Source organism: Otolemur garnettii, unplaced genomic scaffold (genome assembly GCF_000181295.1).
Source record: "Otolemur garnettii isolate 467f Iridium unplaced genomic scaffold, OtoGar3 scaffold00043, whole genome shotgun sequence".
In the NCBI taxonomy this organism is placed as follows: Eukaryota; Metazoa; Chordata; class Mammalia; order Primates; family Galagidae; genus Otolemur; species Otolemur garnettii.
The window spans coordinates 6,409,847-6,435,034 of record NW_003852438.1 but is presented as its reverse complement, the minus strand read 5'-3'; the positions used below and the strand labels follow the sequence as shown (position 1 = coordinate 6,435,034).

Sequence of the window (25,188 nt, the reverse complement as noted above, 5' to 3'; positions counted from 1 at the left end):
GCCTTGACACAAAACACACACACAGACTCTGTGTCAGAGACCATGACGTCCAGAGGCCCCTCACGAGCATGGCCCTGACACACAGAGGTCTTCCTGCCTTCTACCCGATTCTCATGGGTCCAGATACATTACCTATCCTCTGCCAAAGATCCAGGCACAGACCCTGGACCTGGGGCCTAGACCCTACGATGTCCCCCCTCACATATGCACACAGCCCTCCTCCCACCCCATGTACCACAGAACCCAAGATGCAGAGAGTCCCTGCAGGGCCCCAGGGCCTGGCCTGACCACACATCTGGCAAGCCCAGCACCAGGAAGGGCTGAGGGCACTGGCATGAGAGTTGGCTGGGCCACCCGAAACCCAGGTCTGGAGCAGCTGGACATTGTGGCCTTCTCACCACAAGAGGAATGTGCTCTCCCTGCTGCACAGGCATAGGGGGAGGGGTGTGAATAGCTGTTCCACCCCCCTTGGCAGGGGAAGACTCTGCTGCCCACTTGCTTGCAGAGCCTGAATTTCCCATTGACCTTTCTGGGCTTCCTCGGGAGCACTGGGAGATGTCTTGGCTGTCCACTTAGAATCCAGTTCCTTAGAGCTGCTGCTCCACTCCCCGTGTGCTTTCCTAGCCTTCTGCACAAGAACCTTCCTAGTTATCAAGGCAGGCTCTGCCTCTCTAGTCCCCTGTCTTCCCCACCCACTTCCCTGCCAGCCTAATGAAGCCAGAAGATCACATGCCAGGCATAGGGATCATGCAGGCCTCAAAGATGCTGCTTTATTGTAAGCATTGAATTCTGATATCATTTTTCAGACTGTTGTGAGACCTGGAAAAGGAGGCAGGGATGGGGGTCTCCCTGTGACTATGGGCAGGGGAATGAGACTCAGTTGCGGACACTCTTGTGGCCGATGGATGGAGTCCTGATGGAATAGGCCTGCAGGGCCCTGGGCCCAGCACTGCTGGAGAAGCTCAGGGCATTGGTGCCCATGGTTCCCCCGAAGGTCAGCGTGCTACTGCCACCAATGGTCGTGGCTAGGAGAGAGGGAGAAGGTCTCCTGTCAGTGGAGAACCCCCACCAGGGACCTCATCCCTTTACCCAACCCCCACTCTCCTCCTTAGGTTCTCCCTCCCTCCCCCCACACCTTCCTACCTCACTCCCCTCCACTGCCCTCCACAGGCCAACTCCCAAGCAGCCTCTGACAGTGAGAGGGGACACTCCTCAGGGGCTCCCTGCTCCACCCTGCCCTCCCATACTGCCTTCCAGGGCCATTGAGCTGGGCCAGATGTGTGCTCCAGGGAACTGGCCAGAAGCTGTGAAGGGAAGGAGGGCTTGTGCCCACCAGCAGGACCCTGGGTCCGGTTTGTCATTCTCCAGACCCAGCCTTTTCTGAACTGAGCAGGAGATGCTTCCTGGAGGCTATATCCAAGAACTTACAAATGTTCACAGCTCCGACTCCATCTCCAGTCAACCTGGGGGCAAAGGACAGACCTATGAGAGCAGCTCTTTCCTCAGGGCTGAAGGGAAGCATTCCCATGTGCCCCTCCTTCAGGCCCAAGCAGAATCCCCACACTTCCAGCCGCTCCGCTGCAGAGAGAGCCAGAGGAGGGAGGGAGGGGAGGTGTACCTAGGCCCTCCTACCTACTGGCTACATGCCTCAGGCAATGTCTCAGAGCCTCCATTTCCTACCCATAAATTGAGCCTAAACACAGGACCAAGAGCATACATAGGCCTGTGGGTAGGGTTAGATGACACAATTTGCCCAAAGCACTCACCCATCATAAAATCCTAAACAGTGTCTGTTTCCTATGGATACTTGCATCTCCAACCCCAGCATGAAGCCTGGCAAAGTAATTGCTTTAAATGTGCTGTAATAATTAGTGAATTGTTGACTGATTAAACAGGACTCCCTGGGGGGAGGGGTGAAACAGGTTTGCAGTGGATATTAAAAATCCACCTTAGACAGCTGGGTATGTTTGCTTTGTGACTCACAGCCCCATTGTCACCAGACCCTTGTCCTGGGAGATCAGTTTGCTTTGCAGGGAGAAGTAGCTCACTTTGGTGGAGGTAGTGAAGGGAGCCTAGCGGGCCTCTGCAGCCCCAAGCCTGGGAAGGGAGCAGAACAAACGCCAATGACAGGAGAAGGCTTGCTGGAAGCTTCCAGGGGCTTTGTTCAAATGACCCCTGCAAGTGCTGGGAGTTGCTGGCGCTGCTGGGAGAGGAGGAGGAGCCAGGTTGCAATGAGGCAGTAGCTCTAGGAGCTTCTTGTACAACAAGAGCTAAGGAGCTCAGAAGGAAGAGCCCTGAATATCCAAGACGCTCGTGATTTGTGTGACTTTTCTTTTCTCATTCTAAATAAAGATTAACTTTTGTGTCAAATTTTTTATTTGTAAATTTGCATTTGTAAAGAAAGCCCCTAACTTGTATGAGTCTCTAGTCCATAACTCCTGGATCTGCCCCTGGGAAGGGCTAAAGGGCTAAAGCAGTGTTTTTCAACCTTTTTTATCTCACAGCACACTTGAACCTATAGTTAAACTTCCACGGCACACTTACATCATGTTGATTAAAAAAAAGAGTAAAGAAAAGAATGCACTCACTGTGCTTTGAACTTCTTTTGAAAATAAATTCACTAATGATTTTTAAAAGTTTTCATGGCACACTGGTTGAAAATCACTGGGTTAAGGGATAAAAGCAAAGTAGCCATCTCCATGTCCCCTCAGGATCCCCTTAGATCCTTTCAGGGAACCAGGATCTAAGCCTGATAATAGCAATGTGGATGACATTAGGCTCTCAGAAAGGGGTGTCTCCCACCTGCTGTGTGATCTTGAGCATACCAATAACCATCTCTGAGCTTCAGTCCCCTCATCTGTTCATGAGAGGAGGCTGGATCAGGTCCCACTCTAATGGGTCCCAGCTTGATGTCTATGAGAACAAAAGGCCCAGGATATGGGTTTCAGAGAAAATGGGTCCCTGCACCCATGAGGGAGGAGGAAGCAGAGGGAGTCATCTTGGGTGGAGCTTCCCTGTGGCCAGATCAGCTTCTCCCTTCCCCTCTCCTCAGAGACCTTTGGTGTTCACTCTTCTTCCCACAAGGAAGACTGGGCACCAGCCCCAAGTGGGTAGACTAACTTCAGGGGCATGTGTCCTCTGCCCTCCCAATCCAGACCCCCTACCCTGGCACCCTTCATTCCCCAACCCCTTCCTCTCTGCTCCATGCCTCTCTCCCCAGCCCTTCAGGAATAATGCTCAGAAAAGAAAAAGTTCTTTATAAACTTGGTGTGACATAAATGCAAGTTGAGGGTCTCTGTGGGCTTCTTTTACAGATGTTCTGTGTCTATTCAGCAGATCAGCAACCGCCCTGAGGGCCCACACGGCTGCTTCTCTCCCTCTCCAAATCCTGATGTTACCCTAAGGTACAACTCTAAATGAATCAACCGACCCATAATGTGAACATGCAGGCCCAACTTCATAGAGGCACCATGTTGTTCGTGAAGAATTCTCCATCAGACTACTCACAAATCCACCCCAGCCTACACTCTGACCACAGGTGAGTACACAAACATCCCCGGGGACAGAGAAAATAATCCTTGGAGTCTACCACAGTCAGTCAATCCACATGACACAGCACTTAGGTATATAGTGAGAAGTGCCACTTCTTGGTGTCTTGGAAGATGCTTGCACAAGGAATCAGCACACCTGGGCTGCACACTGGGCCTGTCCCCTCACTTACTAAAACTAAACCACAACTTTCACCTCTGCACACTAGGGAATCAGCATCTGACCTGATTTCCTGAACGTATTCAGAGAATCAAGTAAGATAACCCCGCTAATAGCCACACTCACAAAGGGGCTTCCCCACTGAGCTTTATACTATATGGGGCCTTTCCTTCTGGAAGGTCATCTCCTTGGGAGCAAAGAAACAGGTATCAGCTCTGCCTTCCCTGCAGCCCCCAGATCCAGTGCTCTGCAGAGGAGGGACACATAGGGCATGCTTGAAAACAGGTGAATATCAAGCCCCAGAAGGATTCTTTTCCTGCTTTCCCCATCCTCACCTCTGCTCCTCGCCCTCCAGCAGCTTGCGATAGGTGGCAATCTCAATGTCCAGGGCCATCTTGACATTCATCAGCTCCTGGTACTCACGAAGCTGCCGGGCCATGTCCTGCTTGGTCTGGCGTAGAGCAGCCTCCAGCTCCTGCTGCTTGGCACGAGCATCCTCGAGGGCCAGTTCCCCATGCTCTTCAGCCTCAGCAATGGCAGCCTCCAACTTGGCACGCTGTGGGCAGTAGTGGAGCTGTGAGCTGGGGGGACAGGGCTCACCAGTCACTGCCCTCCTACCTAGCCATCCCACCGCAAACACCAGAGCAACTTGCTTAAGTTGGCTTCATGAGTACCACTCACTCCCCAAAGCACCAGGGACTCCCAAGGGTTTAAATACATGGGTTTGGGTATCCAGTGCTGCTAGCTCCCATTTCCGGATCTGCCACTGAATAGCTATCTTCATGACCCTGAATGTATCAACCCTTCTAAGCCAAAGTTTCCTCTTTTCTGAAAAAGCAATGATCACCTCATCTACCTAATAGGGAAAATCGAAGATGAAATGAGATAATACACAAGAGGTCCTTGGCACACTGTCTAGCACAGAGGAAGTATTTAATAAATGCCATTGTAATGATTATTAATAAATGCTGTTATGATTTTCAAGTCCCAGTCACCACACCCCCTAACTGGAGGAGTGCCAAGATTATGGGATTTTAACTGAGTTCCCAAATGTCCAGCAGCTGACAAGGACCAGAAACCATCTTTAAAAGAGGAACCATTTGGGGAAAGGGTCAGAACAGTGGGGTTTGGAACAGACAGACCCTACCTACTATATACCCGCAGATGCCATGGGATGTATGATCCACAACCCACGGGTTTGGTCACAGATGGCCTGGTCCTGACGGGCATGTATCTGCCTTGAGCAACTGCTGCTTCCTGCCTGGCCTTAGAGTTCCCTCTGCCTTGGGCTTCTCCCACACTGCCAAGAGCCTGTGCAGTCCCAAGCTTCACTGATTTGGCTCAGAGAGCTGCCACCCAGCCCTTAGCCAGGGATCCTCCACCTCCCTTCTCACCAACCCCTCTGTCCTCAGATCTCCTAGCAGGGCCTGATACTCTGCCCTTGACCACTGTGCAGGCACCCTGTCCTACCACACTGGTGTCTGCTAGGCCAAGGCCATCCCTGCTACCTCTGGAGACATCTCAATGGCAGCAGACTCTAGGTCCTGGATCTGCCCTGTTGTGTGAGTAGAGAGCCTGACGTGGTGGAGGTTCAGGGTTTGGGAAACCACCTTTCACTACTCTATGCCTCCTCTCCTGGCCTAGAAACTGGGCCTTTTTTTTTTTTTTTAAGAGACAGAGTCTCATTTTATGCCCCCGGTTGAGGTGATTCACAGCTCCACATGTGGGCTAGGGTACCACCTCTGCCCTCCCATAAATAGGCCTACAGGGCTCCAGTGGGAGGATATCTCTGGGGAAATCACCTCCATTTCAACCTCCACCCTCAGCTAATCTGGAAATCAGCCTTGTGAAATTGTTGTGTGCGTAACCTTCCCTCCCTCCCCCCTGCTCAGGCTGAGCTGCCCATCCACACCTGTCACTCAGCCAGGGCTTGGGGACCCCCCCCATCAACACCCCCAACTCTGGCTTCTAGCAAAGCATCTTCCCAATCAGCTTCTTATCTGAGCCCTATGCTCCGCCATGAGCCAGGTACTAAGAGAGAAGAGCAGTGAACCAGACAGACACGGTCCCTGCTTCCAGGCATCTGTCATATTCCAGTGGAGACAGGAACAATCAGTAACTGAATTAGTAAGATAAACTTTCAGACAGTAATAGGCAACTCAAAGAACTTCAGATAGGCTGCTGGTACAGTAGCTTGAGGTGCTTGAGGAAGACATCTCTGGGAAGGGGTTTTTTGTCCTGTTCCCCAGGCATGAGAAAGGGACATCCACTGTCAGAGCTGGGAGAACCACATTCCAGGTGGGGGGAATACCAAGTGCAGAGGCCCTGAAGCATGACCGTGCCTGGCAAATGCAAGGTACAGGAAGCAGGCAAGCACGGCACTGGCACGAGGGGAGGCATAGAAAGGAAGGCAGAGTGGGAAGGGGCCAAGTGAGCCATAACAAGGGCTTCTGCTGGCCTCTGTCTTCCTAGTGAACTGTCAGCTCCCAGGCACCATGCATGGCACCCAGGGCTGGGTACAAGCAGAGTGCTCAGAACCAATGTGGTAACTAATGGTGGCTTTCCCCCAGCTAGCCAGCCTGAGGCTCCCTCCACAGACTTCATGCCCATCCAGACTCTTCTCCTCCTCTTGGCCTGTGCCAGGACTAGCCAAGAGCATTCCGTCCAGAGCTATCACAAGTAGGCCTGAAACGTGAGCTGCACCAGCCCTGGCCCAAGGAGTCCAGGGCTGTTACTGTCCCCTCCAGTTTCCTGTTCCTCATCCTGAGCTTGGCCACCCTTCACATGCCCCAAGGAGCAGGAGGAACCGGGAGGAGGGCTGGTTCCCACCTGGTTCTTGATGTTGTCAATCTCAGCTTGTAACCTGTGGATGGCCCGGTTCATCTCTGCAATCTCCTTCTGGGTGTTCCGCAGGTCATCCCCATGCTTCCCAGCCTGGGCCTGGAGGGTCTCAAACTGGAAGGGCCATAGAGAAAGGTATGACAGAGGGTGTGTAATAATTATAGGCTATGTGTCCCTCTCCCCATCCAAGGAAGGGCCCTCCCAGCTTATATTTCCAGAGGATAATCTGACCCCAGCAATCATTGCCTAATGCCAAGGGGCCAGACTATTGGAAGCAGGATAAGGAAGGAGTTCAGTCACTTCTGAGATAGGACAGAGAAGACAGGGAATGTGCCTCATGGCTATGCCCACTGACCCTGGGACTCTTCCTGCTCCCTAGTATTTGATGCCCTCATGCTAGAGAACCCCTGGAAGTCTGAGATCCTCACCTATTTAACAAGCAGAACCACCCATTTCACAGATGAAGACAGTGAGTCTCAGACAAGGGAAAGTACTATCCAGGGACCATACAACAGATTAATGACAGAACGAGGATCTGAACCCAGGTCTCCTTGCTGGCATACCTGTGTCCTTACCTATGCTCTGTGGATGGCTCCCTACCTCCATGTTGCTTCTAATTCTTGCCTCAGGCTCCCTCCTCTCCCCCTGTTCTCTCAGCACCTGAGGTTGTCCTGCCTCTATAAAATATATGTCATGATATAGCCTCCCAGCATCAGGGCACTAAGATCAGGACCCTGTTCCTCCATCCATTAGCTGAGTGGAATTACTTATGTTATTTAACCTCTCTGTGCCTCAGTTTCCTCATCTTTAAAATAGGGATAATAATGATACCTACCTAATAGGGCTGTTCTGTAGATTACAAGAGTCAATATAGGTAAAACATTTGAAAATTGCATAGCACTATGTAAGTATTTGCCAATCTTTAGTTATTATAATTATTAATCCATGTCTATTTCCTCTGCCAGCCTCCTATCAGGCTGGGATCTCCCATGGGCCAGGGATCTGGCCTTTACATCTTGCCAAAGTTAATCACTGGTATCTGCCAGAACAATAGGACCCCAGGCCCTAAAGGCTTGAGACAAGTTGAAGAGTATGAGAAGCTGCCCCACAGGACCCTGGTGGGGGAGGACATATGTCCCCAGAGGCCACACACCTTGCTCTGGTACCAGGCCTCAGCCTCAGCCCGGCTGCGGTTAGCGATCTCCTCATACTGGGCACGGACCTCAGCGATGATGCCGTCCAGGTCCAGGGAGCGGCTGTTATCCATGGACAGGACCACAGATGTGTCCGAGATCTGGGACTGCAGCTCTGTCAGCTCCTATGGAAACCAAACAGAATGTCAGGACCAGGAGCAAGACCTATGCCTCTGCCCAGGAGAGAGAAAGAAAGGAGAATCTGGAGAGGCCAAGTCACCAGTGAGGGACCCAGACCCAGTACTCATTATACAGTTCATTCTGCACACCCCGGCTCCCTGAAGAGCCCATCAGCAATGTCTCAAATAGCAGTCTGCTAGGATTTAAGGGGATGAAGAAAGTGAGAGTGTGGGGAGCTATGATGGCTCCTCACTGTGCGATGCCTTTGGGGCGTGAGCTCTCTGGAGAAGGGCCCGATAGGAGACAGGAGAAATGATCATGTTCTGCCCTGTAATGGACTCTCTGCAGCCCTTGACCTGATGATGCAGCTATACTTGCTGACAGGGAAGTATGTCTGGGACGTGCCATTGCGAGAAAAAAGATACAATTCTGTTTTTATTAAAAATATATACTTTTGTATCTGCATGTGTATATATGCCCAGAAAAGATCTGGAAAGGTAGATACAAAGATGGTAATAGTAGGTACAAATGGTCTACTTTATGATTTATTTAATTTTCTGGATTTTTTGCAATGAATATGCATTACTTTCACAATGAGAAGGAAACAATTTTATAATGACACATCTAAATGTATGTGTGTGTACAAAGTTGGACAATTAAGTTCACGAACTCATCCTCATTGCTGAATGTCACTATGGTCACCTTCGAGGTGCTCCCCTTGGGAAGCTATGCATTGACGCCAGCACCTAGTCCACCCTTCAAAGCACTTATTCTAGGGTGAGTTCATGAACTTAATTGTCAAACCTTGTACAACGACAGCTCTGATGGTCATTCCAGAAAAAGAGTTCCAAAATTGCTTTGAAGAGATCTAATAACTGGTCTGTATTTAGCCTCACATGCTAATTGTGCCCTAGGCCAGCCTCTGCCCAGTGATTAGCCAGCATATCTTCTGCCTTAGGCCAGAGATTCCCACTGATGAGAGTAGAAGGGTTTTAAATCCTTGTGAGGAAAGAGATCTGGAAGTCTGGGCAGGAAAAAGTGAGGATAGGAGGAAAAGGAAAAGGGTAGCAGAGATATGATAAACTCTCAGGCACTCTGGTCTTTCTCGACATGGGTTCCCCTGTGTACCCCACCTGGCCCACCTTTGAACTTAGTCCAGCCTGGGGTCCCCTGAGATGGTTCTGGTTCCTTTCTGTCCCACCCAATTAATGCTGCTTCCTTAGAAACATAGCAGCCACCCGATGTCTCCTCGAGGCCAATACAGACTAACCCCACTCCCAGCTCTCCCTGAACCCCTAGCCCAGTGGTTCTCAACCTTCCTAATAATGCAACTTTTTAATACAGTTCCTGTGGGTCACAACCCACAGGTTGAGAACCGCTGCCCTAGCCCATCATGAATTCCTGAGTTTAGAAAGGATGAACAGCAGGATAAATGCTCCCATGCCCCCAACAGAAGCTCAGACTGGCCCAGAGCCAGGTGGGGTGGTGGGGAATGAATCAGATGGCTCCCTGGTTAGGACAATAGGACAAGACATGTCCCCACCCCCAAGGTCCTCACTGTCTCATTGAGGGTCTTCAGGAAGTTGATCTCATCATTCAGAGCATCCACCTTGGCCTCCAATTCTACCTTGTTCATGTAGGCAGCATCCACATCCTGGCGATAGAAACAGGGCGGGGCAGAGGGACATCATGTCCTCAGCATAGGGACAGTTAGTAGAGATGGGAGCAGGCCAGCCCTGTCCAACCCACAGGGCCAAACAACCTGCCCCACCAGGTGTCTGACAAAGCATGGCAGGAAGCTTAGCTTCCCCTTGACCTTCCAGGCTGTATGGGGCATCATCTCCACTCGTCTCTGGGGTCCCAAAGCAGACTGGACCACAAGCTAGCACTTAACCAGATCCTAACCACTCAGATGGCTTGAACACTCCAGCTACGCCTGTGACCAAGAACAAATCACTTCAACTCCGAGCCTCAACTTCCCATCAGTCAATAGCCAAGCATAAAGTCATTCAGGTTCCCACACACCCTCCTAGAGATGGAAAATCTCCAGCCTATGTGTTTATCTTGAAGCATAGGTGACTCTGATGCAGTGGACCTCAGATGCCTCCCAGGTAAAAATGATGTCTAGGCCTCTTCCAGCCCTACTTTCCTGGGGTTAAAATCCTGGGGGCTGGAGCTCATGTTTACTTAATCCCTGAGTGTCCAAGGGCCAGAACCCAGCATTCTGAGACAGGTTGCACTTCTGGAACACTGAGCCTGAGTGTGTATTAAATCAGAATCTCAAAGAACATTAGTTCAAGGCCCTCCAAGATTCTCCCAAGGCCTTCCAACCTCTGCTTGCAAATCTCCAGGGATGGAGAGCTGCCTTCACATTTATTCAGCATTTCAGGCCAGCCATGTACCACCTTTGGCTGTGATAAAATGTCCTGACCTTGACAGAGCACTTCTTTATTCAGGAAATCTCTCTAACCTCTGTCCTTTGGTCTTACATCTAACCCCTAGAGGCCTAGAAACAAGTCCAGCCAATCACACACATGTACCCATATGACAGGCTGTGTGCTAAGGGCCTGGCTGGCTTTCAGACTGCTCCCTCTCCAAGCCATCTCTCCCTTCTTGAGCAAGCCAGGCAGACGTTGCCCATAGGTCCTTGTGCTGCTCAGGCGAGAGGCCCTGTGGTCCCCTCTTGTTCCATATGTTTTCAGACAAGCCCCCCCCCCAGCCTATCTGTCCCCCTCACCTTCTTCAGCACCACAAACTCATTCTCAGCAGCCGTGCGACAATTAATTTCATCTTCATACCTGCAGTAGCAGAGGGGGCGTGGTGTTGGCGCTGCTTTGCCTCCATCCCCCCACATGCAGGTGTGAAATCTGCTCAGACAGGTGTCAGAGCTGCAAAACCCAATCTCCCTGAATTCCTAGTGGCCATTCTGGGGCTTGAATCTTGACATTGGGGCAGGAGGTGGGGTGGTCAGTGGCTGGCTGGACACACGGGAAACATGTGAAAGCAAAAAAGTAACAGCCATGCTTTGGGCTGGTTTGCATAGAGCCTGCACTGTTCTGTACTTCCCAGGCATTAAGTCATTTCCTCCTCATGACAACTCTATAATGATGGCACCAGAGAGGGAGCAGAGTCACTGAGCTATTCAATGGCAAAGCTCAGACTTAAACCCTAGCAGCTGACTTCAGCCAGTGACTTAACCACCACCTAATCCCCCACCTCTCAAGGGGTGAAAAAGGGGTTTGAAAGGAAGAAACCCAGTGGAATCAGGACAAGGGACGCCTAAAGTTCGGGAAGAACCAGGTACCAGCTATACAGCCCGGCCCCCCATGCCTACCCTAGAAAAGGCCTAGCCTAATGTTTATCTGGAGACTCAAAAAAGGAATGTCAGAATCAAGAGCTTAGCAGTGCCCTGGAGCTGCTGAGAGCAGTGAGAACAGCTCTGGAAGGAACAGGATGCCCAGGCAGGCCGAGTCCCCTAGGAGTCCCAGACTCAGGTGGGAGACATCTACATCCCCAAAGCCGCACTCCCTCAAGGCCTATGGAGCTGTGGAAACCCCTGAGAGCCTGCCTGTCCCCCCACCTTGGTGCTATGCTGCCAGGCCCAAAACAGCCAGACTGGTGGTCCTGTAGCCACTGCCCACAGGCCCCTCTCCCACTTTCCTGGCCCCTTGCAGCCTCTTCTCCAGCCCCCGCCTGGAGCTCAGCCTGGTTTCTCCAAAAGGCACTCTGAGCCCTTTGGGGTAGAGGGAAGATCCATGCACTTACAGAGTCCCTGGCAACAGGGGCTAGCTGGCCCCAGGCCTTCCCTGCACCAGTCTAGTCCCACCTCCTGTGAGATCAGTCCTATTAACTTTTGCCCCGGGGAGATGCCCCTCAGAGACCTGTTCACTGTCCTCCAGTCAGAGCCAGTGTTCCCACTCTTGCTCAGTCATGTAGCCACTGGCAAAGGACAGAACTCACTTGCTACCCCCCCCCACTGCCTACTGGCCAGATGTGCCAACGTGGGGCCTGGCCCAAGCTCTGGCCTTTGGCTCCTGTTCAATGAGAAATGAGCTCAGCGGACACCTCAGAGTCCTGTCTGCAAAGGCCCACCTTCCCAGCCCCTCCTCACAGCCTCCTTTCTGGCTCCTGCCCTGACCCAGCCATCCCTCAGCCTCTGCACCCCTCCCGATTGCTCACGGTGGATACGTCCCTCCTTGGTTTGTTCCTTCACCTCCTGAGAGTCAGGGACCTAAAATTCAAAATCCTAGCACTCACAATGGCCTGCTATGTGATCTCAACCACGTCCCTGAACCTCTCTGGTCTCCTACTCCTCACCTGAGCAAAAAGGAGCCATTCTAGAATGATCTGTGAGGGTTACACAAGTTCCAAAGCACTCCTGTCATGAGATCCCTTCTGCCCCACCCTCCCATGGGGCATTGGTCAGGCACTCAAAGGGAACAGTGCAGGTCAGGGGCAGGCTGAGATACCCCACTGGGACTGAGTCAGGAGAAAAGGCCAGAGTCATGGAAACTGCCCCAGGTACAAACTAGGGAATGAGGCAGGAAAGTGCTGGTAAAGCAGGGCACTTGCAGAGGACCAGCTGATGAGGGGCACGCTGGCATAGGGACCCTGATGGGTCACACAGGGACCATTACTTATTCTTGAAGTCATCCACCACATCCTGCATGCTCTGCAGCTCCACCTCCAGGCGGCCCCCGTCCACCTGCAGAGCCTCCAGCTGCCCCCGCAGTCCTGCAATCTGGGCCTCAAACACTCCAGGGAGGCGGCTGCCCTTGGCAGACTTCTGCTCCTGCAGCAGCGCCCACTTGGTCTCCAGCAGCTTGTTCTGCTGTTCCAGGAACCTCACCTACAAGGGGCAAGGAGGAGGAAGCTCAGAGTGTGCCACCCACAGCAGGACTCAGGAAGGTCTTGAGCCACCCAGCAGTGCCCAGGTGCCCACTGGCTGTGTCCCCTCAGACTCTATGTCCAGTGTCTTCCAATGGCATCCAGAGAGCAGGCGTGCCTGGCTCACTGATGTGCTTTTGTCTTGGCAAACGTGCTCTAAGGTCTCTTCCCCCAGTCCTTCTCTGAAGGGCTGCCTCTTCCTGTTGCTGGATCCTGGGGCTGATGGGGTCTCCCCCTCCCTTTACTCCAGGGCCCCTTCTTGTCCTTCCTCAGTATCCTCGCTCTCCTTATTTTGTCTCCAGCAAAACCTTGGGACAGGGCATCACAGGCAACCCAAGGGAAAATGAACACCTACCACATGTCCAGCCCTGGGAATGTCCTTAAGGAGCACCTAGAGTGACTGAGGACGGGAGGCAGGAGAAGCCTCCTCAAATCCAGTGACTCAGGGCACCAGGACCCGGAGGCTGCGGACAGTAGGACATGCAGCTCAACATCAGGGAGGAGCCTGGGTCTGGAGCAACCTGGGGAGGCCTCAGCAGAATCTGAAGGATACACCTGGCTAAATGGCACAGGAAAGGACAACATGGGGGGCAGTGGGTGGCAAACTTGAGGAGGGGGCCCTGGCTAGAGGGACCCAGTAGGGCTAGCTCTTATTACTGGCATTGCCCCCACTCCTCCCAGACCCACTGATCAACTCTGTCCCATGTGTAGCAGAAGTAGACAGCTCCTGGCTGTCTTGCCCCTTCTCAGTGCCCTACAGTGCCATTTCCTGTCCCCAAATGGGCTATCTCCAGGGCAGGTATAATCTCTCCTCCTATCACCAAAGAGAAGCTGAGGACCAGGCAGAAGGCGCTCCCTCCTTCCTGCCCTTCATGTGCAGCACTGCTCCAAACATCTTCAGCATCTGAAGGCGCCAGTCCCCTCATCCTCACTCCACACGGCTCCCTCTCAGGGAACAGGGCCCAGAGAGAGGAGAACTCCTGGAACTCCCAAGCCTGATACCAGTGACAAAACAGGCTCAAGAGCCCCAGCAGACTCACAGACACAGCCAGCTAGAGCAGCCCTGCAGAACCCCGGCACATTCCTGGAGGAAGGCAGGGCCCAGGGGGCAGCTTGCTGGAAGAGAGGGCTTGGAGACCCAGGAGGACAAAATAGCAATGGCAGTTAATGGGGAGGAGGAAGGCCTCAGAGGAGGTGAGGTCCCACGACGGAGTCCTGCCAGTCCTCCCAGTGCCTGGCCTACTTGCAGGCTGAGTGGTTAGGGTGGCCAGTGTGACCTGGAGCAATGCTCACTCGACGTTCTCTCCGCCTCACCTTGTCGATGAAGGAGGCAAACTTGTCGTTTAGGGTCTTGATCTGCTCGCGCTCCTCCTGGCGCACCTGCTGGATGGAGGGGTCGATGTCCACCCGCAGCGGGGCCAGCAGGCTCTGATTGATGGTGATCTCGCGGATGCCGGCGCCCACCGGGCGCGCATAGGCAGAGCGCACTGCCACGCTCGGCCGCGAGGCGCCCAGGCCATAGAGGCTGCTGCTGCCGAAGCCGCCCCGGCGCCCTGAGCTCAGGTGCACCTGGGCGCCGCGGCTGGGGAAGGCTGTGGAGCGAGAGCTGAAGTGGACGGACATCGTGGCTGGACCCTACGGACGGGCGTGGAGAGGGCGAACTCGCTGACCTTCGGGGGACCGGCGCCTTTTATCGACTGGGAGCGGGTGGCCAGACTCGCACAGGTAGGGGCGGGGCTGGCCTGGGGCCACCTTTCTCCGCTACCACCGGCGCCTCCCGGCCTGGCTTCCGCCCTCCGCGCCGCCCACCCCGCCCATGCCAGAGTTTTTAGCCCGGCTAAATGGCTTAAGAGTGGGCAGAAGCGCCATCCACCATCCACAGACAACCCCTATGCAGGCTGCTGCAGAGAACAGTAGGGGACAGCTATCCGGAAGGCTTCCCGGAGATCTGGGGAAAGGGTGACCGGCGTACAGATTCCTAACGCCAGAGCAGAGAGACCAACCCGTAAGAGCCTGGGGGAAGGGGTGGACAGAAATGTTCCAGTCCAGGAGTCTGCACCCTGACTTCCCCACCCCTGGGCTAAAAGCCAGAAAGGCATTCCCTGCACTCTCCCTCCCCCCAAGTCCAGCTCCCTGTTAGATTTGTTTTGTTTTGTTGTGTTTTGTTCTAGATAGGGTCTTTCTCTGTTGCCAGGCTACAGTGCAGTGGCCTCCTCATACCTCCCAACAACCTCAGATTCCTGGCCTCAAGCAATCCTTTTGCCTCAGCCTCCCAAGTAGCTGGGACTACAGCTGTGCCCAGCTGATTTCTCTTTTCGGTAGAGATGGGGTCTTGCTATTTTGCCCAGTCTGGCCTCAAACAATTCTGCCAACTCAGCCTCCCATCCTCAGCTCAGTTCTTGAGTAGTGTGACCCCCACCATAGGCCTGGCCAAGCTAGTGTCCCTGGCTATGTCCCTCACACCTCATTTCAACACAGAACCCATGCTCAGTGGAGCATGACCCCACTTCTAGCCTCTGTCCTCCCCACTTCAAAGCCCATTTGAAGCCTGGAGGCCCCTGGGTCTGTACACCTGCAATCCCCGCTTATATTCCTACCTACTTATTTTATTGGTCCCTGTAGAGGAAGGGGCACTTGTGGGTATTCGGGACACTTTGTGGATGCGTGTATACTTCTGTGTGTACACAGTGGCAGGCCTCTGGACTTCTCTGTGCCCCTGCTTCAGACATATGCACAAGCATGTGTGCTTAACAAGCGCAAGTCTGGGTGCGTGTGGGTGTCTATGGATACTCATTGCACACATTTGTATACCCATCTCTGCACACATGCTTCTATCTGTGCTCAGACTCCTCACCCCCACCCCACCATTTTCCTATTTAAAGGCCCTTTCCTGGGCTATAGTTGTGTTCTACCTTTCATAAGAAAGTATGAGTAAATATAAGTTGGTTTCATAGAAGTACTGAGTACATTGAATACTTTTTCCTCCATTCTTGAGATACTTGACTCAGGAGAATATGTTCCAGGTCCCACCATGTAAACAAAAAAGAGGTAAAGTCTCCATCTTTTTAAAAAAAACTATAGCCTAGGATGAAGTAAAGAAATAGAGTGGGAAGGGAGAGGAGAGGGGAGGTTTGATAGAAGAAGGGTAAACAGCTGGACCACACCTGTGGAGTATATTGCACGGGTGCAAGTCAAATCTATCGAGTGTAGAACGTAAATGTCTTAACACAAGTAAATGAGGCGAAAGCTACATTGATTAGTTTGATGTAAGCACGTCAAATTGTATTAAAAAGTCAATACATTGTACCCCACATATGCATAAATGTATTCATGATCTATGTGTATATGACTTAATAAAAAAATAAAGTAGGGCGGCTCCTGTGGCTCAAAGGAGTAGGGCACTGACCTCATATGCTGGAGGTGGCAGGTTCAAACCCAGCCTCAGCCAAAAACTGCAAAATAAATAAATAAAATAAAGGCCCTTTCCAGTTTAAAGGCCCCCAATTCTCATCATCTCTCTCACCTGAAGCCACCACCAAACAATTCCCAGCAGCTTCAAGCTGGTCAAGAGGGGGATAAGCACTGTGCCGGACCAGGGGATGCTGGACAGAGTCAGCGACCGGAGTCCTGGCCTCTCTTTCTGGTAGCGCCAATTGCCGCATGCTCTGCCCTCTCCTGGCCCCCTTTTCCCAGACTGGGCTCTGTCTGCCTTTAGCCTACCTTCAGCCTCTCCTAATGAGCTGGCCAGGTTATCACTTCAGACCAAACCCTTGGTGGAGTTCTTGGTGAAGAAAGGTGGAGATGGAATGTCTTTCCTGGTTTGCCATTTCAGTTAAGGCACAGGACTTCCAATGAAGCTGAAGAAGGTAGCCCCTTCTCTGTGATCTGAGCGGGGAGAGGCCCATGAGCCCCCTTCCTTCCCTCCCCTTTCCATTGAATTTGGGACAGCTCAGGCCAGAGGGAGAAGAAGGCCCAAGGAGATCTTTAATGGTGTTGTGTACGGAGCTTGGCTCGTGTGTGTGTGTGTGTGTGTGTGTGTGTGAGAGAGAGAGAGAGAGAGAGAGAGAGATTGATTTAACTTAAAACCATACCTGGTTGTAGCTTGAAGAGCATACAATTCCCTGCAATATTTGCAGTTATGGGCCTCCTGCTCCCCAGTTCCCTAATGCCCAAACAGGCAAAAGAGCCCAGTTGTTTAATGTACACACCCAGACACTCCAACTTCCTTACCCCTCAGGGCTCATCCTCCACTCTTTTGTTTTCCACTGCCTCCACTCTTCACCCCTCCCCCCCACCCCTATTCTGTCACTGGCCCTGTCCCCCTCCTCACCTAGCCACTGGTGGGATCTGTGCTCTGGAGCCCCCCAGCCCAGGAGTTCCTCCATCCCCTTCTCCCCTAGAGCCTGGCTGAGAATTCTTTGGCAGGCCTGCTGCTGCCTTGGGACCCTGGACTAGTCACTACCTCTCTCTAGGCCACAGTTTCTTACCAACAAGGAAATCCCCAGATTCCATGTGGAAAGTGAGCTAAGGGAGGACAATGCAAAGGAGAAAATGTCTCTGGGCTTTTGAGCCTCAGGCCTCCTTAAGCAACATTTCCCCATTCCAGGGCCTGCCAAACATCCACCCCTCGGCCCTTCCATCCCCTCCCTAAAGCATTCCTAGTTGCCCAGCGCTGGCCAGTCTCCTCCTGCCTCTACACTCACAGGCCAGTGCTGGAAGCCCTGCCGTGCCAGGCTGTGCACACAAATATCCCCTGGAGAGCTTCCCAAGGCACCATGAATCAAACTCCTGGCCACAAGAGTTCACAGCCCTATAGTCTTCCCAATCTCACCTACCCAGACCTCTGCTGGCCTCTCAAGGACCATCTTGCGAGATCCTAGTAGAATTTTGAGGCCAGTTAATCTCACAAAGCCTTCTCCCAGTGGTCATCCACACAGCTCAAAGACAGGATCCCAGCTCTGGGGCTCTCTGTCACCCACACACTGCCAAGCACACATTCCTGGTCTTCCCACCACCTTCCTCACTTGTCCACTGCACCCTCTGGAACCTGGCTAAGAAGAGCAGCCCCAGAGCCTCAGCTTGGCCTGGCCCCACTAAACCTGCCCTGGCCCTGGCCCTGGCCCCTGCAGCCCTGCCGATGGACTAACTATTCTTCTCCCAGAGAGTTGGGGAGACATTCTTTTTGGCCCCCTGCTGCACTTTCAGAACAATGACTCATTGTTCATCCCCAAGAAACATGTCCTCTGATTCTCAAAGAAAAAAATTAATTTTTTTCATTCTGTCAGAATACAAATGCTTGTAATCATAACAAAAGCCACTTGACATGCATGGAATATAATACTTTTCTAAAAAGTCAGAAGATAAAGGACAAGGAAGCAACATGTGATAGCCACCAGGCTGCTTTCCTGATTATGTGAATCAATAGGAAAAGACAAACCACCCAACACAAAAGTGGGCAGCAGGCAGGGATAATACGAGCCAGTGCTCACATCATGCTGTTCTAAGTTCTTGGCCTCTATTAAGCCATTTTGTTCCCATGATAATCCTACAAGGTAGGTATGTGTTATTATCCCCCTCCTTTTAAATCTCCCTTTTAAGAGAGGACACTGAGATGCAAAGAATTTAAGCAAATTGCCTAAAGTTGCACAGCTAGTAGATAGAAAAGCCAGGATTTGAACCTTGGCAGTTGGAACCAGTAGATTATTTACAGAAGAGAAAAGAAAGAACATCAATTCACAAATGTGATTCTCACCCTCACTCAAATTAAAAAATATTACAGGAGTGGTAATGAAAACCCATTTTACCTGTCAAGTTATCAAAGACCAAAATGTTTGATAAACATTCTGTGCCGGTAGGTATGTGGGTAACAGAAAATTGGGGCCTTTATTGGTAGAATTACTGATGGGCACATCCTCTTTGGAGGACAAGTTGGCAGAAGCTTTCAAAACACACTTGCTCTTACATCAACAGATAGATAAGATAAATATACTAGTTTGACCAAGTAATTCCACTGCCAGGATCTTAAGGTATGGATGTTCTCAACAAATGTACATACCTACCTGTGGTCTCTGCTGCCATTGGTGTGTATTTGTGAAAAATTGGAAGCATCATAAATGCTTGTCAATAGGGAAGTGATGAAATGAACTAAGCTACATACATCCAATGGAATGCTATCTGTTGAAAAGAATAAAATCATTTACATGCTGATTGCCTTTTTAAGATTTATGTAATGATCCCTATAATTCTGTAATGATCACAGAGATCCCTATAATTCTGAAAACCACACAGGCTCATGCTATCCATATGGCATCTACTTCCCATCCCGGTCCCTGCTGGCCCCAGTCACCTGCTAACCTCTCCCTGCATGCTCACCCGGGCACTGGCCCCCAGGTCCCCGTGCTCCTCTCCACCCTCTGACCACTATGCTCATGCTCTGACTCCTGGCCCTTCTGTCTCCACCTGGATGGACCTCCACCCCTGGTCAGCCTGAGCACTGACTTCTCTGCTCGAGCTCTAAACTGCAGAGCATCAGTGGAGAAAACCACATCCTCAAGATCAGGTGTCACCACCAAATGCACAGTCCCCATTTCAGCTGCATCCTCTTTACAAGTAGTGCAAGAAGTGCAGAGGCACCTCTCTCACTGCCTTCGGTCAGCAGGCCTCCTGTTTGCTACTGCTGAGTTTCTCCACTCTCTTCCCATCCCCCATTCTATATCCTCCCCGCTCATCCTCAATGAATAATCAGTGTTCTTCTCTGAGATAATCAAATAATCCAGTAAAATCAAGTAAATCTGGCAAAAACGTTTTCCTTCCTTCCCCCACCTACACTTGCTTCCCCTCCCCACCCTTCCTCCCTCTTTCCAGGTTCTAGAAACAGATTCTACCTCCACCTGTGCCGCAGACACCATCCTCTCCCACCTCCTTAGAGGTCTGTTCCATCAGTCCCCCTCCTTCTTAAAACTACCACGGCCCTCCCTCTCCCTGGCAGCCAAGCTTCCTGGCAAAGCTGTGTGCTTGCACTTTCCCAGTGCTAGGGGGAAGGGGCCAGTCAGGTGTCAGGGGTGAGCTTTCAGTGGGATGAGGAAGTGAGAACGGTGAGTGCAGAGGGCAATTTCCAATGATGTTTAGCAGGAAGGAAAGGGAGATGGAAGTTAGCTTGGATCAAAAGCAAGCTCAAGGAAGAAATGATTTCAGGATGGAGGAGATAGGACCTCCTCAATGATGTGGGCTGGCAGGGAAGAAGACAGAGACATCTAAGATCTCTTAAATATGAGAGAGAGACAGAGAGATCTTAATCAATGGAGCAATGTCTGGGGAGTGGATTAAAAGTCCAGGTGGGGCCAGTCGTGGTGCCCCGGGGAAACACCTCGATGTTTATGGCAGGAGGAAGGAGCTAAAGATGGACAGAGACTTAGATATTCACACGTGGGCAAAGGAGTTCAGAGAAAGTTCCACAGGCTCTAAGAGAAAGGCTATTTTGGCTTCCAGGGGTGATATACATAACATTTTGTGGATCTACCCTGCCCCAGTTCTCTATACCTGGTCATCCTGCACATGTACTTCCTCTGGTCTCAGTCCATGTAACACTTACTCTCCATAAACAAGACTAGCAGTCTTGGGGAAACCCAAGTCTTGGGTGCTGTAGTGGGAGATGTGGACTCGAGTTTGACTCAGACTATCTCCAAGCTGTGTGACCTTATAGCTGGCCTCTATGAGATTCAGTTTCTTCATCTATAAAATGGGGGATCAATTCTACCTCATGGGGTTTAACCACTGAAGAAGATACTAGATGCATAACATACTTAAAGCCCTGAACACATCAAGAACACTCAATAGATGGGAACTGTCTCTGTCAATGCAGTTGTTACGGTGGACAATATCAGAAGACCTGCCAGGCTCCTGGGCATGCCTTTTCTGGTGAGCCCAAGACAGGGACTCAGGAAATCACCTCCCTCGATGTGTCCCTCCCTTGACCACTCTGCGGTATGAGGGGGAGGATTTCTACGGGTCCCAGATTCTCTCCACCCTCTCCCCTCCTCCCCATCCCCTTGGCCGTGAGTGCTCCTCCCTGTATACCAGCAGTCCCCATTCACCTTCTCCTTCTGGCCATTTGCATCCTGGCACCCATTTCCATGTTCCTGCTGAACATTCCCGGCTTGTGAAGCTGGATATGCAAAAAATGGTTCCCCCAGTTCTTGATGAGGTCCACTGTGACATACAACGGCCAAATGGCAAGCAAGAAGAGGAAGCTCTTTGGCAACCTACAGCAGTTTGTGGGCCCCTCTGGGAAGCTGTTCCTGCTGGAAGTGGGCTGTGGCACTTTGGCCAACTTTAAATTTATCACCACCTGGGTATAACCCCAAGATTGAGAAGCTCTTGATCTGATCAAGAGTGATGCTAGAACTTCTGAACTGAGACTATGATTTTCTCTTAATATTATTATTTTCATTTTTGTGGAGACATGGTTTACTATGGTGCTCAGGCTGGTCTCAAACTCTTGGCCTCAAGCAATCATCTCACTTCAGCTTCCCAAAGTGCTAGGATTATAGGCATGAGCCATAGCACCCAGACTAATTTTCTAATCTTTGCTCTCCTGTTTCACTCTGTGTCCTTTTTCTTCACTTTCTAGATTTCCTTCATATTTTCTTTAAAGCTTTTTACTAAATTTTCAATTTCTCCTATCATCACTTTAACTTCCCAAGGCTATCTTTTTTCCTGACTGTACCTTTTTTAATTGCACTGGGTTCTTGTTTCCAGGATAAAATCTTTTTCTCTCTGAGAATATTAATGAGAGGGAGGAGTTTTTTAAAAATATTTCCATATTCCTACTTAATTTTTGCCTTCTGCAGGTTTGGGGGCTTTTAATTTTTCAGTTTTTTTTCTGTCATGGTCTGAACTTCAATTTTTGTCTGAGAGGCTCTGCTCAAATGGCTAGTGATCAATGAATGGATGACTCACATATCAAGAGTATTGCAAAGGGTTGGTTGCATGCTCCATGAGCATGAATGAGACATGTCAACCATCGGCAAGACAGATGAACTATTTGCATGGATAGATTCCAATGTCATTGTTTGGGGGTTTTGCTTTCAGCTGGTCATGCCCAGAGAAGAACTTTCCAAATCACTGCCTGGAATGTATGATCCTGGCTTCTGGTATTCTGGAAGCAAAGTGAAAAAAGAGGACTTCAGGGGCGGGTCTCAGCATTTAGTTGTAAATCTTCACTCACTTTCTATATTTCTAGTAAGTTGTCTATGCCCTTAACAGTATTTACTGTACCTTGTTACAAAGACCCTCTACTTAGCCATTTCCAGAGAACAAATCTATAATCCTCTGCCAAAGTGGGGAGGGACAGAATCTATTCTGAGTGGGGGAGGAGAACCCAAGGTCCAACAGCTTATAAAACAGACTTTAACCAATCCTCCAGGTCTTTTTAGTTCAACTTTATTGAGGTAGAATTTGTATACATTGCTATTATTTAAGAAATGTATATATGCTCATGGAACCATGAGCATAAAGATCTAGAACATACCCAAAAGATTCCCTTGTGCCTCTTTACAATCAATACCCACAACTCTAGGCTTCAAGTACACTTAATCCACTTTATAGCACTATAGAATATATTTGTCTTTTCAAGACTTTTGTATAAGTAGAAAGTACTATTTGTTGTCTAGCTTCTTTTGCTCAATGCTAAGTTTTGTAGATTTATTGCATGTAACAGTTTTCATTTCTTATTATTGCAGAGTATGAATTTCTTATTATTCCTTCTATAGTATGGCTATACTACAATTTGTTTGTAATTTCATCTTTAATGGACATTTGAGGTAATTCCAATTTAAGGCTATTGTGAATAAAGTTGATGTGAACAGTCATGTACAAGTATTTTTAGGAACACACATATTCACCTCTCTTGAGTAAATAAATACCTAGATGTAGAATTGTTGGGTCATAGAAAAAGTATATGTTTGCCTTTATAAGAAACTCCAATTCTGTTTTCCAAAGTGGTCGTACCACTTTCCTACCAAAATTATCTGAACATTCTCATTGCTCCACAATCTCACCAACATTTGATATTATTAGTATTTCTAATAGGGGTGTAGGGAAACCTCATGGTAGTTCCAATTTGATTTCCCTAGTGATTATTAATACTAAGCATATTTTGTATGCTTGTTGACCACTCATATATCTTATTCTGTGATGTGTATGATCAGATATTTTGCTTATCTTTTAATTGATCTATTTGTCTTCTTATTGTGTTGTATGTGTTCTTTGTGTATTCTGCATTCAAGTTCATTGTCAGATATGAATTATGAATATTTTCTCCCAAGCTATGGCTTGCCTTTTAATTTTCTTACTGGCATCATTTATTTATTTATTTTTGTGACAGAGTCTCACTTTGTCACCCTGAGTAGAGTGCAATGGCATCAGAGCTCACAGCAACCTTAAACTCTTAGGTTTATCCAAACCTCTTGTCTCAGCTTCCCGAGTAGCTGGGACTACAGGTGCCCACCACTACGCCCAGTTACTTTTAGAGATGGGGTCTCACTCTTGCTTAGGCTGGCCTCGAACTCCTGAGCTCAAGCAGTCCACCCACCTTGGCCTCCCAGAGTGCTAGGATTATAGGCATGAACCACAGCACCCAGCCCACTTAATGGCATCTTTCAAAAAGCAAAATGTTTTGTTTTGATTAAGTCAAATGTATCGGAAATTTTTTCCTTTATGCTTCATGCTCTTTGTGTTCTATCCAAGAAATCTCTCTCTATCCCATAATTATGAAGATTTCCTCTTGTCTTCTTCTAGAAGTTGTATAGTTTGAGCTTTTATATTGAGATCTATGATCCATATTCAGTTAATTTTTGTGTAAGGTACTAATTTTTTTCATATGAATATCCACTTCTTTCCTGGATTTGGAAAAGGTCATTTGTTTAAAAGACCATTCTTCCTCCATGGAATTGTTTATTTCACTTTTGTCAAATGCCAGCAGACTGTATATGCATGGCCTATGTCAAGATTCTACTCTGCTTCATTGATCTATATGCCTAAGCTTTTGCTAATACCATACTATCTTGGTTACTATAGTGTTATGTTACTTGTTGAAATTAGGTAATATAAGTCTTCCAACATTAAGCTTCATTAGAATGAATTTGGAGTGGTCTAGTTTAGGACTTCCACTAGGGCATGACCTATCTGCAGTCTCTGCTGAATACCCCAGGTATTCAATAAGGACCCTTCTCTCTGACTGGTTGAATTTGAAATATCTTCCAGTACTGCTTGAGCTCTAGAAATTGTTCAGTTTCTAAATCCCCATCACTGTCCTTTGCCTGGCCTCATGGAGTTTCACTCTATTTGTAGGTGACTCACTATTCAGCCCTGGATGCAAGGAGATCCCACGCAGCTACTGAAGTTCTCTCTGTTGCTCCCTTCTTCTCAGCTGTCTTAAGTTACTACTTTCTTGGTCTAAGTTACAACTTGTTTGACTTCCTAGTTTCCGAAGTGTTCTGCAATCATCTCCCTTGCTGTTTTCTTTGTCAGTTACACATGCTGACAGTTGAAAGTGATTTTCTCATATAAAATCAGTTCTGCTGTAACATAATATATGCATTCCTAAAAAGCACCGTGCTATACAAACCCACACACTAAAAATTACAGGAATTAAAGGGGGACACAACACTCCAAAGCTTCATCAGTGACACACAGAAAGGATAGGAACCTAATAAAAACAGTAGTTTAGTTTTACTAAATGGTTAAGAAATATATAACTGCTACAAAAAATATAGCATTTTATCCTGGAAAGAAATGTGTGTGGAAGTGGGCATCATCAGAAGAGGTACAGGGTGTGTCTTCTACAGAAGTGATGGAAAGAGAGTTACATGAAATTCAACAGAAGGTTGTTAACATCCCACATGGATAGGTGTGGGTAGTGAACTGGCGGGAGGGGGCTAGTAGATGTTTAGTGGGAGAGGTGTTCAGTGTATCCCACGTGGCTGGTTATGCTGGGTGCAGTTTTCTGCCCTCCCCAACATTTCTCATTTACAAAACTGTTTATACACAAACATGAAATTCATATTATGCTCAAATTATTCCATAACATATCGATTGTGTTGAAATGAGTTCCCATTTTCTAAATAAACAACTGCCTGTATTTGTATCTAAATATGTAAACAAACCTCACAGCAGTTTTATTGGGTTTCAGAAAGAAGCAGAGTTAAATATTTGTGTTCAATCTGCCATATTTAACTGGAAGCCATTATTTATTTCATCACCTGGGTGTCTCTCCCAAATATGCAGTGCAGTCGTCTGGGGCAAGGACTGATAACTCTATCTCCAGAGACCCTCTCTCCGGTACAGCATCTGCCCCTGCTTACGGGCTCACTAGTGTTTACTGAGTGGGGTTGAAAGGAAAGTTATCCCATGGTTATTTAATGCATTACAAAGACAAAAT

General features: G+C 49.4%; 1 protein-coding gene across 1 annotated transcript; it reads right to left on the bottom strand.

The window, feature by feature from the left end:
* Positions 1-745: 745 nt before the first annotated feature.
* KRT7 (keratin 7) lies at positions 746-14,489 on the bottom strand. The gene is made up of 9 exons (XM_012805513.2): positions 14,064-14,489; positions 12,500-12,711; positions 10,600-10,660; positions 9,421-9,516; positions 7,703-7,867; positions 6,538-6,663; positions 4,044-4,264; positions 1,429-1,463; positions 746-1,025 (listed from the first exon to the last, which is right to left on the bottom strand). Exons 1-9 carry the CDS (start codon positions 14,370-14,372, stop codon positions 877-879), a joined length of 1,374 nt encoding a protein of 457 aa, XP_012660967.1. The 5' UTR covers positions 14,373-14,489; the 3' UTR covers positions 746-876.
* Between the last annotated feature and the right edge of the window lie 10,699 nt (positions 14,490-25,188).

Excerpts from the sequence above, each read along its gene's own strand:
- KRT7 (XM_012805513.2), bottom strand. The coding sequence starts at position 14,372 with ATGTCCGTCCACTTCAGCTCTCGCTCCACAGCCTTCCCCAGCCGCGGC. Across the intron at positions 4,265-6,537 it reads TTGACAACATCAAGAACCAG|CGTGCCAAGTTGGAGGCTGC; the intron begins GTGGGAACCAGC and ends TACTGCCCACAG. Across the intron at positions 1,464-4,043 it reads CTGGAGGGCGAGGAGCAGAG|GTTGACTGGAGATGGAGTCG; the intron begins GTGAGGATGGGG and ends CTTTGCCCCCAG.